This window comes from Carcharodon carcharias, chromosome 18 (assembly GCF_017639515.1).
Source record: "Carcharodon carcharias isolate sCarCar2 chromosome 18, sCarCar2.pri, whole genome shotgun sequence".
NCBI classification, from domain to species: Eukaryota; Metazoa; Chordata; class Chondrichthyes; order Lamniformes; family Lamnidae; genus Carcharodon; species Carcharodon carcharias.
In genome coordinates, this window is record NC_054484.1 from 88,178,957 (window position 1) to 88,193,742 (window position 14,786).

General features: G+C 43.0%; 1 protein-coding gene across 1 annotated transcript in view; it reads right to left on the reverse strand.

Moving 5' to 3' along the window:
* Positions 1-1,956: 1,956 nt before the first annotated feature.
* adprhl1 (ADP-ribosylhydrolase like 1) overlaps positions 1,957-14,786 on the reverse strand; it is a 40,358-nt gene continuing 27,528 nt past the window's right edge. Inside the window, exons 4-7 of the mRNA XM_041211893.1 lie at positions 14,620-14,760; positions 10,122-10,249; positions 3,455-3,587; positions 1,957-2,319 (exon numbers count right to left, since the gene is read on the reverse strand). Of these exons, the coding sequence (XP_041067827.1) occupies positions 2,171-2,319; positions 3,455-3,587; positions 10,122-10,249; positions 14,620-14,760 (551 nt within the window). The 3' untranslated portion in view covers positions 1,957-2,170. The remainder of the gene's footprint in view (positions 2,320-3,454; positions 3,588-10,121; positions 10,250-14,619; positions 14,761-14,786) is intronic.

Here is a 14,786-nt window from a genome sequence, read left to right on the forward strand (position 1 = left end):
GTTTATGGGCATACAAAACACTTAAAAAATTTAAAATGGAGAAATGTATGCTGAAATTTCCATCTTTGGGTGATCCTAAGAATATAAAGTTTATTGTTTTTAGTGTTGCCTCTCATGCAAATCTTTGTGATGGGTTTTCAGGCACAGCTAGTTTTATAATGTTTCTTATGAGAGAAAGTGGGAAATGTTGCCCCTGGGCTTGGGAAGCCAAGAAAATAAGGAGAATAGCAAAATGTATCCTGGTTGCTGAGATTCTCACACTTGTCGAGGCAGTTGACATGGCATTCTTTTTATCAAAGATATTAGGCGAAGTTCTATATCAGGGCGATGCCAAAGAAACCGTACCAATAGAATGTTATATAGATGATTGTTCCCTTTTGGATAATGTGCACTCCACAAAGCGTGTGAATGAGAAGAGATTAAGAATTAATATTCAGAGAGTGAAACAAATGGTGGAAGAAAGGGAACTCTCCAAACTCAAAGCCAACAATTGTCTGATTGCTTTACCAAAAGGAATGCTTCCAGTGAGAATCTTAGAAGGACAGCTCATGATGTGAGTCTTGAGAGTGTATGTTTATTTCTCTTTCTTCAGTTTTCTTTTAAATTTTGTCTGTAAATATGCACTTTTTTCCTTCAAGAAAGGCAATCTGTTACAATGAAGTGCATGCTCTAGCTGTAAGTGAGATCAGCTGTTACTAATTGGGAAAAGGTTAGGACATTATTCTTTAATATATATAAGGACTGGTTTCCACTCCAGGGAAAAGGGTGCCTGTATCCTCTGGGTTTTGTGAACAAACCTACATTAAATGTCATAAATACTTTAATCCTGGAAAACGCTTCATCTCCAAGGTCTAAGGCCATTCTGGAAGAATTTGTGTTTTTTAAAAGACACTGGCCCTTAAAGGGTTAATGCAAAGACTTTGGTTGCTGTTATTCCTGGAGAAGACAGCATTTTACAAGAAAAGGTAATTAAGCAGTTTTAAAGAAGCTGGAAACCTCTTGACCCCAGTGGACTGTTTTCAAGAAGGTCCCTTGGTGGTTTATGGCTTTGAAAAAGAAAATATGCTTTGGAAAACTGTGCTTTAAAAGTTGGTAGGCTGCTTTTGCTTTGGGGAGAACAAGAAAGATCAACTGCTTGGGTAAAGGAGACAACAGCTCCTGAAGCTCCTAACCCAGTCGAAAGCAAAAAGTGAATGCAAATTGCTCTGAAGTCACTCTACATTCTGAAATCGACTGACTGCAAGTTTTCCATGAGGTCTGCCTGAAAAGTAGTGCAAGAATCATCAGTTGTTTCCAGACCAGTGCTGAGAGACAAACCATTTAACCTGGACATCATTTCAAGAACTCCACCATTTATCCTCTCCCCTTGAACCATTGACTTTTAAGCTTTTGACAGAATTCCTATATTTTGTTTGTTTGTGTGTGAGTGAGAGTGTGTTAGGGTATTTAGAAAGAGTAATTGTTCTACTTTCATATTTCATGTTAATAAGCTTTGCCTTTCTACTTGACAAGTCTGGTTTTATAATAAACTAATAATTTTGTTGCTAATTAAGAAACCTAGGCATTGAATGGTCGTTCTGAGATTAATAGGTAATGCACATAATTGGCCTTATAGCTAGGTGGAAAAATCATTTAAATACATGTTGTGACCTGTGGAATAGTGGAACTAGGGACAGACAGTGCACTCCTTCCATCTCAGTCGTAACATAAGGAAAGACTGACTCCAGGTTCTTCCTTTCCTCAATGAATGAGCAGCAAATTATAACAGAAAGTACTATATATAGATTGTAAGGCATTTTGTAAACACTGTGGGGTGAATTTGCTTGGTCTTTCTCTCAATTGGTTACTGTAACTTCAACAGAGGTTGGGCAGAAATTCCAATTGTGCACATGACCTAAAAGTTGAACTTCTGCTGAGAACAGGAGAAGCCCCGAAGAGATTCATGCTCTCTGTATATAGTGAGGTAAACACGTTTATTATAATTATAGCTTTGTGCTCATTCCTAGTTATATTTTTTCATCTGCCCTCATATCAGTAATATTTATTATTGCATAGTTCAGAGAGTAGCTTTGTAGGTTAAGAAAGAGTCTGAAAATCTGAAACTGTAGCTCTCTTAGAGTGACAGGTAGTGTTCCACTTGCCCCCTTATACCTGTTAAGGGGTTTTGCTGTCATTTTGCTGCTTTATATAGTTCTTCTGCAAGCTCCTCCAGTTTCTCCCTGAATTCTAAATTCTCATATAATCCTTTGGGAATGCTCGTCATTCCATAAAGTAAGCCGTAGAGGCAGCCTGCAATTGATCCGGTGGCTCCACTCTCACCTGTTGATTTAAAAATAAGAGGTTAAGTGTTTTCCCTCAGCTGGTTTTGAAGTGTCGTATGGTTGACATGGCAGCAACCAGTTTGTGCACAGGAAGATGCCATATACAGAAGAAAATCACGATGTTAGTTAAGGCTGTAATATTAGCTGATGATATAGATTATACTTGTATATTGATAATTGAATACTAGAGGACGCCCTGATGGGACCAAGTGTCATGAAGCCACAGGGACTCCTCTCACAATGAACATTATGCCCAGAGAGAATACTCCAGAGAGCCTGAAATAAAAGCACCCGTTACATTCCTTGAAAGTTTATTGGATGTAGAAGTCAAGGCATCAAGAGAAATCCTGAACCCACAAACAGATACTTAGTTTAATATTTCTGGAGGAATGAGTTCAGTTCTGAGTATCGTATCTCAGGAAGGATGAACTGGCCTTTGGAAGAGGCACAGCACTGATTCACCAGGGCTAAGTTATGAGGCAAAATTGCATAAACTAAAATTACATTCCCTTGCATATAGAAGTTTAAGGGGTGATTTAATCAAAACGTTTAAATGATTTGATAGGTTAGTTAGAGAGAAATGATTTCCTTCGGTGAGGGAGTTCAGAGCTAGGGGGCTTAAAGTTAAAATTAGAGCAAGACTGTTCAGGAGGGAAATCACACAAAGGGCAGTGAAAATTTGGAACAGAAGGGGTGTGGATGCTGGGGGACGATAGGAGATTTTGAGATGAAGGTCAGTGGAGTTTTATTTGCTGGGGCCATCAATGACTTTATAGCAATGGTGGACAAATGGAGTTGAGGTGTAGATCAGCCATGATCTAACTGAATGACATCTTTATGGCATCCAAATAATTTGCACTATAAGCTGATTAACTTCCTCAGTCATACTCCTAAACATAATGTGCATGAATGACACATAGGAGGAGTATTTTTTGTATTGGTAAGCCCTACCTCTTAATGATTTCCCTCTCCAGAGATTTAGTGGACCACTGCTCTTAAAGGTAGGAATTTGATTAAAATATTTTTGCAGTAACCCAAGGTCACCTCCATCTTTCAACCTCAGACATTGACCACTGATCTGATTCCTGGGAATCACAGTGCAAATAATCCACGGTTGTATTGGAGCCTCTTACCTCCATGAAACATGGCATGATTACACAGTTCTGTCCAGTCACCCCCAGCGAACAGGAGTGCATCATAGGCTATCATTGGAGCATCATGTCCTCTTCTCCCACCCACACCTTCGGAGCTCCATTCCTTGTATACCTTTGGATTAATTTGATTGGATATTATTCTTTTCTCTGTGGTTCTTAATTTGTATCATTTATTCTCTCAGTCCCTCCCTTACATTATACTTAGACAATAACAAAAATCCTGCAGATTCTGGAAATCTAAAAGAAAGACAAAATACTAGAAATATTCAGCAGCCTCTGTGGAGAGAGAAAACAGGGCTAATATTTCAGGCCATGACCTTTCATAAGAACTGGAAAAGTTAAAGATGTGAAAGTTTTGAAGCAAGTACAGAGGCCAGGAAAGGAACGAAGAGGGAGGACAGGGAGAGGGGAGGAGGCAGGAACAATCAAATGAAAAACGGGTTGATGATGCAAGACAAAAGGGGGTGGTGATGGGACAAGTAAAGAAACAAAATATGGGTCACAAACTGAGGTTCTCAAACAGAGTTCCATACAGTATTTCCAGGGATCTGTGAACTAAACCACCTTTGTCACAAGTTTCACCTGAAACATTGAGGTAAAATGGTTTCTAACTGGAGATTGTCTCAATACTGATAAATGTTATTAACACGAATGATAACTTCACCCTGCACCCTCTGCCATGTCAATATCAATAAGCCTCACATCTTTGCATACTGATTGGCCAAAAAGGAACAAAGATTATTGGTTGTTTGTGTCAATAATATGACGTGCTAACATCTAATTGGGAGAGAATAGGTAGAATTGTCCTTTTCAAACCAGGCTTTCTTTTTAACCAATGGAAGCAGTTTTGGAGAGCACCTATCTATAATTAATATCAATCATTATAACAGGAGCCCTAATTCTTATTCTCCAATACCTTATTGGCTGGGGGCTCTCAGCTTGAGGCAGGTGGCGGTTGTCTAATAGAATGCAATCATCCTGCTCACCATTGGAGGCAACTCTTTCTTTACATCAATCGAGTGGGCTTACACTACTACCTCCCATGTTAGTCCCCTCAATAGTGAGAGTAAGGGCGAAGTGTCCCCTCCATTTGTTATTCAGGGTGAAGTGTTCTCTCCATTTCTTTTTTTGGCTGTGTAGCTTGGGCAGGAACCCCACTCGGTTGCAGAAGTTGCCAGAAGTTGCTTGCTTAAAGGGATTACCAGCTACCTATAGGGCTCCACTCCAGTACTTTTGACTCTCCTGAGATAGACCCACAAGTCAGTGGATACTATTTGACCGATAGCTGGGACTTGGTTGGTGGACACCAGGATGTGTCCACATGCCGATGGTCCTGTATATCACAGTTCGGAGGGTCAACGTTTCTCTGACAGTCCCTGCTGTTCAGCTAAGGCCCATAGGGTGCCTAGTTGGAGTGAATCACAGTGACGAGGTACTACAGGGGGTGTTGGTGATGCAGAGGCTGTGTACTGGAAGGTGAGGCTTACATGTTCTGCCAGAAGCAGTGTATCATGCAACTGCACTTGACACATAATATCACCCTGTGCCAAGAGACATAAAAGCCTCAATATCAACCACAAGTAGGAAACTCAAGTAGACAATCGATACGAATGGCAACACCAGCTGTGGAGTATAAATTCGCTACCATGACATGTGATTTCAGAAGCTCCAAAGCAGATGCCAGCCCTGGAAACAAGGCGTCAGCAGAGATCATCCCACACCACTGGCAAGAGGAAGCATCATGTGTGCCACTGTGGTTGACTTTGCCTTTCCAGAGTCAACTTGTTCAGTAATCAAAAGAGGTGCAGCAGTTAACCTCATCTGACTTCGCCAGAGTTCTGAGGCTGCAATCCCATCATCTCTCACAGAAGGAAAGATGTCAGTCACTGCCAATCAGTGAATTATTATACAAACTCTCTCACACAACACACAAATGCACACATATTTTTATACATATACACATATATACTTTTACACATATATATTGAATCATTAATGTTTTTTTAAATAACAAAAACAGTTCATCCCTTTGTCTGATAGTTGGATAGCCATTTATTGGATAAAGTAACTGCCAATGATTACAAGTGTCATTGTCACAAATCACACCAGGATAGACAAACTCTGCAGTGAGAAGCAACCATCTTTCTAAAAGCTGTAAGTAAATATGTAAATAAGTTTTTTTAAAAGCATTATTAAAATGCTCTTTGCCTGCAGTACTTTCATATTATGAGTATTATAACAATATAATTTGAAAAGGGATTCTCCAACCAAGAGAGTTTTCAAAAAAACTGAAGCAGCGGTTACTGTCTGTAATTGTTGAACTCAATTTTGAGTCTGGAAAGCTGTGAAGAGCCTAATTCAAAGGTGAAGTGCTTTTCCTGAAGCTTACATTGAGCTTCATTGCAACAATGTAGGAAGCCGAGAGCAGAGAAGTCAGAATGGGAGTGGAGCAAAGAATTAAAATGGCAGGTGACCGGAAGCCCTGGGTCACACTTGTACAAACCAATCTGCATTTAGTTTCCACAGGAAGAAGGGACCACATTATCATCTACGCTTACCATACGCTAAATTAGAATAAGTACAAGTAGATCAACATTTCACCTGGAAGGAATGTTTGGAACTGTGGATGGTGGGAAGGGAGAAGGTGAAGGGGAAGGTGCAGCACCTTCTGTGCTTGCATGGGAAGGTGCCATGGGAAGAGGATGTTGGGGGTGATTGAGAAGTGGACCAGAGTGTTGCAGAGGGAACAGTCCCTTCAGAATTCTGAAAGGGGAGGGGAAGATGTGTTTGATGGTGAGAATGGAGATAAAACTACAATGGCTGCACTTCGAAAGACATGGCCAATGGAACAGTATGAGATATATATACAATGTTGCAGTCCTGGAACAGGGCGTGCCATGAAAGACAGGATGGTGCCGGGATGGAGTCCTGGACCAAGAGAGCTGCCCGGCAACAACATTTTAATTGGCTCCTGACCAGGAGACCAGGTTTTGTGTGAGGGCAGTGGAGTAGAATTGCTCCTAGCCTGCAAGGAACAAGACCTAAAACCTCTTTCTCCTGTGTGTGGAAGATCCCAGTAATTCCACAATAATATAGTCAGCTGGCTTTTTCTCCTCATATCTCTATAACCTGCTCTCTCTCTGAAAACCCCTGTCAAGAGGCAAAGGGGAAAATCACTGTTAGAGACTTTGAAAGGCAAGTGCTCAAGCAGTGAACTAAACGCAGAAAGTGCTGGAAGACAACTTCTTGTCATCAACAAGAACTGAAAGGAATTTTGAAGACACCAGTCAAAATCAACCAATCAAATCCTGGACTCCGGAATTGGTGCTATTGAACTGTTTTACCCCACCCTTAAAATCCATCTTTTTGTGTGTCATGTTCTTGTATGTGTGTGTACAGGGATTTAAGAAGGGGGTAGAATTTAAGTTATAGTGTTAGAAATTAGCAGTTCATATTTCTTTCTTTTGCCACTGGTTAAAGACAATTTGTTCAATAAGTAGTTATTTACTTAAGTTTACAAACCTGGCGCTCATGTTCTGTTAACCTAAATTAAACAGTTGGGTAGAATTGGAGAAATCTGGTGGTTTGGTCAAACTTTTCATATTTGTTGCAGCTCGGGGAACAGTGGGGCTTGATATTACAGCGCACTATCCCCAGTGAGTCGTGACAGACAAAAGAGCTGAACTCCCGAGGTGAGGTGAGAGTGACCGCCCTTGACATCAATGCCGCTTTTGACCGAGTGTGGCATCAAGAGGCCCTAGCAAAACTGGAGTCAATGAAAATCAGAGGGAAAACTCTCCACTGGTTGGAGTCATACCTGGCACAAAGGAAGATGGTTGTGGCTGTTGGAGGTCAGTCATCTCAGCTCCAGGATATCACTGCAGAGTTCCTCAGGGTAGTGTCCTAGGCCCAACCATCTTCAGCTACTTCATCAATTACTTTCCTTCCATCATAAGGTCAGATGTTTAGCAATGTTCAGCACCATTCACAGCTCCTCAGATACTGAAACAGTCCATGTCTAAATGCAGCAAGACCTGGACAATATCCAGGCTTGGGTTGACAAGTGGCAAGTAACAATCGCGCCACACAAGTGCTGGGCAATAACCATCACCAACAAGAGAAAATCTAACCATCGCCCTTTGATGTTCAATGACATTACCATAACTGAATCCCCCACTATCAACATCTTGGGGGTTATCATTGGCCAGAAAATGAACTGGACTAGCCATATAAATGCTGTGGCTACAATAGTGGGTCAGAGGCTAGGAATCCTGCAACAAGTAACTCACTTCCTGTCTCCCTAAAGCCTGTCCACCATCTCTACGGCACAAATTAGGAGTGTGATGGAATACTCCCCACTTGCCTGGATGAGTGCAGCTCCCACAACATTCAAGAAGCTTGACACTGTCCAGGACAAAGCAGCCCGCTTGATTGGCACCACATCTACAAACATTTACTCCCTCCGCAGCTGACGCACCATAGCAGCAGTGTGTACCATCTACAAGATGCACCGCAGGAATTCACCAAGACTCCATAGACAGCACCTTCCAAACCCACAACCACTGCCATCTAGAAGGACAAGGATAGCAGATGGATGGGAACACCACCACCTGGAAGTTGCCCTCCAAGTCACTCACCATCCTGACTTGGAAATACATAGCTGTTCCTTCACTGTTGCTGGTTCAAAATGCTGGAACTCCCTCCCTAACAGCACTATGGCTTTACCTACACCACATGGACTGCAGCAGTTTGAGAAGGTAGCTCACCACCACCACCACCTTCTCAAGGGCAATAAATACTGGCCCAGCTAGCAAAGCCCACATTGTGTGAATGAATAAAAAAAATCCAACCCAGACAATTCCCGCCTCATCAGTCTACTCTCGATCATCAGTGAAATGATAGAAGGTTTCATCGATAGTGCAGTCAAGCAGCACTTATTCAGCAATAACCTATTCACTGCTCAGTTTGGATTCTGTCAGGGGCACTCAGTTCCTGACCTCATTACAGCCTTGGTTCAAACATGGACAAAAGAGCTGAACTCCAGAGATGAGGCAAGAGTGACTGCCCCTGATATCAAGGCAGCATTTGACCGTTGGCACCACGGAGCTCTGGCAAAACTGGAGTCAACGGGAATCAGGGGGAAAACTCTCAACTGGTTGGAGTCATACCTAGCACAAAGGAAGGTGTTTGTAGGTGTTGCAGGCCAATTATCTCAGCCCTAGGACATCACTGCAGGAGTTTCTCAGGGTAGTATCCTAGGCACAACCATCTTCAGCTGCTTCATCAATGATCCTCCATCCAACAAAAGATCAGAACTGGGAATGTTCATTGATGATTGCACAGTATTCAGTTCCATTCATAGCTTCTTAGACACTAAAACAGTCTGTGCCTGCATGTAGGAATACCTGGACAACATTGGAACTTGGGCTGATAAGTAGCACATTCGCAAGTGCCAGGCAAGGAGTATCTCCAACATGAGAGAATTTAACCATCTCCCCATGACATTCAGCAGCATTACTATCGCTGAATCCTGCACCATTAACATACTGGGAACTTCTACAGGCCAGAGACTTAACTGAACAAGCCACATAGATACTATGCCTACAAGAATAGGTCGGAGGCTGGGAATCCTGCGGCGAGTAATTCACCTCCTGACTCCCCAAAGCCTGTCCACCATATACAAGGCACAAGTCAGTAATACTCTCCACTTGGCTGGATAAGTGCAGCTCCAACAACACAAGAAGTTAGACACCATCCAAGACAAGTTAGCCCACCTGATCAGTACACCAGTAAACATTCAATCCCTCCACTACCAGTGCACAGTGGTACTAGTGCATACCATCTACAAGATGCACTGCATCAGCTCACCAAATCTCCTTCAACAGCACCTTCCAAACCTATGACTTCTACCACCTATTTCTTATGCTGTCATGTAGCACTGATGCAAATCTAACAGAACCCAAACACACCAGATCACAGATACAAAACTAACCAACTCTGATCGTACCAGAACAGATAACAAATCAATAAACCCAGAAGAGCCCCAGAACCCAGATAACTAATGGTGCAACAATCCCAAAGCACAGATACCAATGCAACCGACCTCGACCTTCCACAGAAACTTTACCAACTATTCCACTACCCAGTGCTTATAGACCAATTCAGTGAACCCTGTACTATCCAGAGGATTGGTGCCAAACCTTTCCTTCTAGAATACTGATGTGAAACTAACCAAGTTTGCCTTCCTAGTGCCACACTTGCTAGGTTCCTACATGTACAGATATGCCAACTGACTGTATAATGAGAGAAGATGCCACTGCCTTTCCCTTTACAAAGACCTTTCCACCAGTGTGCTATAAGATCTCTTGCAGTAACATTCTGACACGGTGGCACTGTGGTAATACTGACTCTATCCCTGGTCCTCCACAATGCAAAGCTAACCTACTGGAGTGGGCATCTCCAGTGGTCCTCAGCACCCGGTACACAGTCAATATTAAGTATAATCGTGGCAAAGCAAGGCCACAGTTTGACAAGATGTCCTGCTGGTTGGTAGACCTTTTACCAGATGGGGACCAATTCTATTTGGCCCTCTAGAACTTCAAAACGGCAGAGTTTTAACTCAGGATTCTGTATCAAATGCACCAACCTGATCTCTTTTCTCCGCGTCGTAATTCTTTGGAAAAGTCGGTGTGTTCTGCCCTTCCTGTGCAATTCCTCTTTCTTCCAAATATGATTGCCACTTGGTTTCAAAATAAAACCAATTTTCTTGGTATTCTAAAGCAAAAGGTGCATCTCATTGAGTCCATTCTTACAATTTCAGGATGCTACTGAACCATTAAACAAAGATTACTGTATTTCCTTTTGAATATTGCTAAAAAGGGAGACACGTTGCTAAAGCTTTTCATCTTGCATTCATCAGGACAAATGCAAGAATGCCAAATTTCAAAAGATTACAGCAATTTACACTACAGGAGAAGAGCGTTGATTGGTTAGAAAATTGACTGATTGGCTGTGGTGCTGTCATAGAGAAAGTAATTATTTGAAGTTTGGCATTGTGCTTGTTTGATGAGAACAAGATGAAAAGCTTCAGCAACATGTCTCTCTTTTCAGCAATACTTACTTTTCTTGATTCCTCATCTACTGAAGCCAGGGATCTATCAGAGGCTTCCCCTGTTAAGGCTGTACATCTATCCTAGGCTTTTCATACTGAGGCTTTACATCTATCCTAGTCTCTCATGCTGAGACTGAGGTTTGAGATCTATCCCAGGCCTCCCATGCTCAATGGCTGGCTATTATGAGATCAAGAAAGTACTTGCTGGCAACTGGGTCTTTTTTAACTCTTTCCATCTGGGATAACAATCTACATCTGCCCCTGTGAGGGAAATGGTGTGAGCAAACTGTCCCCTGTCACCAAATAGGCTATTAAAATGAAACAAAGTCTCCATCAGCGTGAGGCAGCCCCACTTGGGTTAATTTGATGTTACTATCGTTCTCCAATTCTGGTGTAAACTGAATAACGCTCTTATAGTTCTGACCCATTTTATATTAATACTATTGACCTACAGCTAATTTAATGGATCAAATTTCACACTAGTTTGGCGGTCAATTGTCGATTTTTCATGGTCAGGTGATACTATCCTTTAGGTGAACTCCCTGACGTTGGTCTGTGATAGGCCACTTGGACCAGGAGAAGAACGGCTAGGCCTCAGGAACCCGCCTGCCACAGTTGGATTTTTTTCTGTTTTGCGAATTGACGGAAATTTTGAATTTCCAAAGGGCCTATTGGGACACTCGTTACTGCTTCCTTACCAGCAGCACCTCAACTTTCCCATCTTCTCTATGCTTCCCTTAACATTGCCCTCCATTTAAATTCTCCTACCATCTCTCATCCTTACCATCTCATGTGGCCTTTCAATTTCTATCATTTCAATCACAGGGGCAGCCATCTCTGATCGCTTTTAACGCTCATCCATTTTCCCTTTCCACCTTCCTCATGTATCAGCCACTAAGTAAAACATTGCCCCATGTAACCTACAACTGTCTGGTCTTTGGTCCTCTAGACATCACATTTCTGCAGCTGTTGATCTTTTCAACCATTTCCTCACTCCATCTATGATGCACTTTGCCTCGGTAAAGCTGTTTCTCTCTCTTACCCTGGTCAATACTCTGGTAAGGTCACCATTACCTTAATTTCAAAGCACAGACTTGAACCCCAATGGTGGACAATCGATTCATTGCCAGATTTGGCTGGACCACGTAAAGTACCTAGGCTCATTAGGGCCCTGTTCTCCTCTAACAAAACTTCTCACTATTCCAGGATCATGCTGAGATGTAAAACTAACCCCCAGCTTCTTTTATCTCCTACAAACTGTTTCATTTAACCGCTCTCTTGCCCACTCCACCCTCACCTCCCACAGGTGCGAGGAGCTGATGGAATATTTTGGGAAATTATCCATTTAGCTGTTTCTGTCACTTCCTTCTCTTTTCTCTAGCCCGCTGAACCAAATTTCCGCTAGGTTTCCACCTTACCCTAACCCTAAACTTTCTCCAGTTTCTCTCCTACGTCTGAGTTCATCTTGTGCATGAGACCCACCTCCTGCTCCCTCAATCCTACTCCTACTAAACTGCTGACAGCCAGCTTCCCCTCCTGGCTCCACATTAGCTGATATCATGAATGGTTCCTTCTCCTCAGGTACTGTCTCCTCCCTTTCAAAATTTGCTGTCATCATATGTCTCCCACCCCCCCCCCCCCCCCCCCCCCCCCCCCCCCCCCACCCCCCCCAACACCCCCACCCCACCCCCCACCCCCCGCCACCTCACCCACAAATAACCCCATCCTTGAATCCTCTGTCCTTGCAAATTAACACCCCACCTACAATCACTCTTTCCTCCCCAAAGCCCAAGAATATGTTGTCACCTCCCAAATCTCTGCCTATCTTTCCCAGAACTTCATATCTGAATTCCTCCAATCAGGTTGCTCCCCCAACCATAGTACTTAAATTGAGCTTATCAAAGTCACAGATGGCATCCTATTGTGACTGCAGTAATGGTTAATTATCCCTCCCTGTCCTTCTTGACCTGACTGCAGCCTTCAAAACAGTTGACCACACCTACCTCCTCCAATGCCTCCCAACTCTTGTCCAGCTGGGTGGAACTTCACTTGCCTGGTTCCATTCTTATCTATCCAGTTCTAGCTAAATTTCACTTGCAATGACTTCTCTCTTCCTGCTCACACACTGTTACCTCTGGTGTCCTTCAAGGATCTATTCCTTATCCACATGTTGCCACCTTGGCGACATATAATCATAAGAACATAAGACATGGGAGTAGCAGTAGGCCATCTGGACAATCAAGCCTGACCTGCCATTCAATAAGATCATGGCTGAACTGATTGTGGCATTTACTCTACTTCCTGCCCAACTGAAACATTTAAGATTTTGAGGGGGCTTGACAGGGAGGTTGCTGGGAGGATAAAACTAGGGGGCACAGATTAAAGATGAGGAGTCTCCCATTTAAGGCAAGATGAGGATTTTTCTCAAAAGGTCCCTGGACTTTGGAATTCTCTTCCCCAGAGAGCAGTGTCAGCCTGCTTGTCCAACATTCAGTCCCCACAAACTCCATTCCCTTTCCACTGACAAATTCCATCCTCCTCCCTGGCCCATTCTCTGAGATGAAGCTGGCTGTCCACAACCAGGGCATCATATTTGATGACATCCTTAACTTCCGACCCTATATCATCTCCACTGTTAACACTATCAATTCCATGTACCCAATAACCCTTGACTCCCTTGTAGATCAAAAATCTATCTAACAGCCTTAAATAAATTGAATGACCCAGCCTTCACTGCTCTCTGGGGAAGAGAATTCCAAAGTCCAGGGACATTTTGAGAAAAATCCTCATCTCTGCCTTAAATGGGAGACTCCTCATCTTTAATCTGTGCCCCCTAGTTTTATCCTCCCAGCAACCTCCCTGTCAAGCCCCCTCAAAATCTTAAATGTTTCAATAAGATCACCTCTCATTCTTCTAAACTCCGAGGAGTATTGGCCCAACCTGCTCAACCCTTCTTCATAATCACCCACAAACTCTGTCAGTTGTTACATGTATGCTGATGATATCTAGCTCTACCTCAGCACCATCTCTCTCAACTCCTCTAATGTTTCTGTGTTGTCAGCCTGCTTGTCCAACATTCAGTCCCCACAAACTCCATTCCCTTTCCACTGACAAATTCCATCCTCCTCCCTGGCCATTCTCTGAGATGAAGCTGGCTGTCCACAACCAGGGCATCATATTTGATGACATCCTTAACTTCTGATCCTATATCACCTCCGCTGTTAACACTACCAATTCCATCTCTATAATATCACTGAACTCTGCCCCAACTTATCAGCTGCCAAAACTCTCACCATGTCTTTGTTACTTCTAGACTCAGCTATTCTTCTCACTGGCTTCCCATGCTGCACCCTCTGTAAACTTATACTCATCCTAAACTCTGCTGCCTGTGTCCTAAGCCACATCAAATTCCATTCATTCATCAGCCCTGTGCTCATTGACCTACATTGGCTCCCATTCCAGCAATGCGTCAATTTTAAAAATGTCATCCTTGTGTAAAAATCCTTCCAGGGACCTCGCCACTTCCTCTCTTTCAAGTAGACAAACCTTCAAGAACTCCCATATGACTTGTGCATTCCCAATTTCCTTCTCTCCACCAATGGCAGTCATGCCTTCTGCTGCCATAGTCCCAGGCTCGGGGTTTTCCGTCTTAAATCTTTCTGTTTCTTTCTCCTCCTTGAAGACCCTCTTTATAACCTGCCTCATTCACCCTGTGTTTAGTCACCTAATATCTTCTTTGGCTTGATGTCAGTCTTAAATTGCCCACCTGTGCAGCACATTGGGCCGTTTTCCCATGCTAAAATCATTATATAAATGCAAGATGTTCTACAGACTATGGCCTGAACTGATGGGAGGTCTGTGCATCATATTCACATCCTGGGAACTCACTTCAAATCCCACATACAAGTAACAAAGGACAATCCATGGAAACACTTGATGGAGTTTCTCCCACAGAATCAGATCTTAAATTTAGATGCTTTTAATACGATGTTTCTGGTAGTCTCCCACCCTGCTCCCACTATAAAGCTCTCACCTGACATATGACGAATGGTTCTCCTACAGTATGCCTCGGCCACACCAACAACCTTTAACATCTCCCTTCCCCACTCCACCATGGGCTTGCGCTGGACAGCATAGGATGCGAACAGAGCTGTGCACAGTGATCCCAGGAAACCTACCATGAATAGAGACGACAATGGT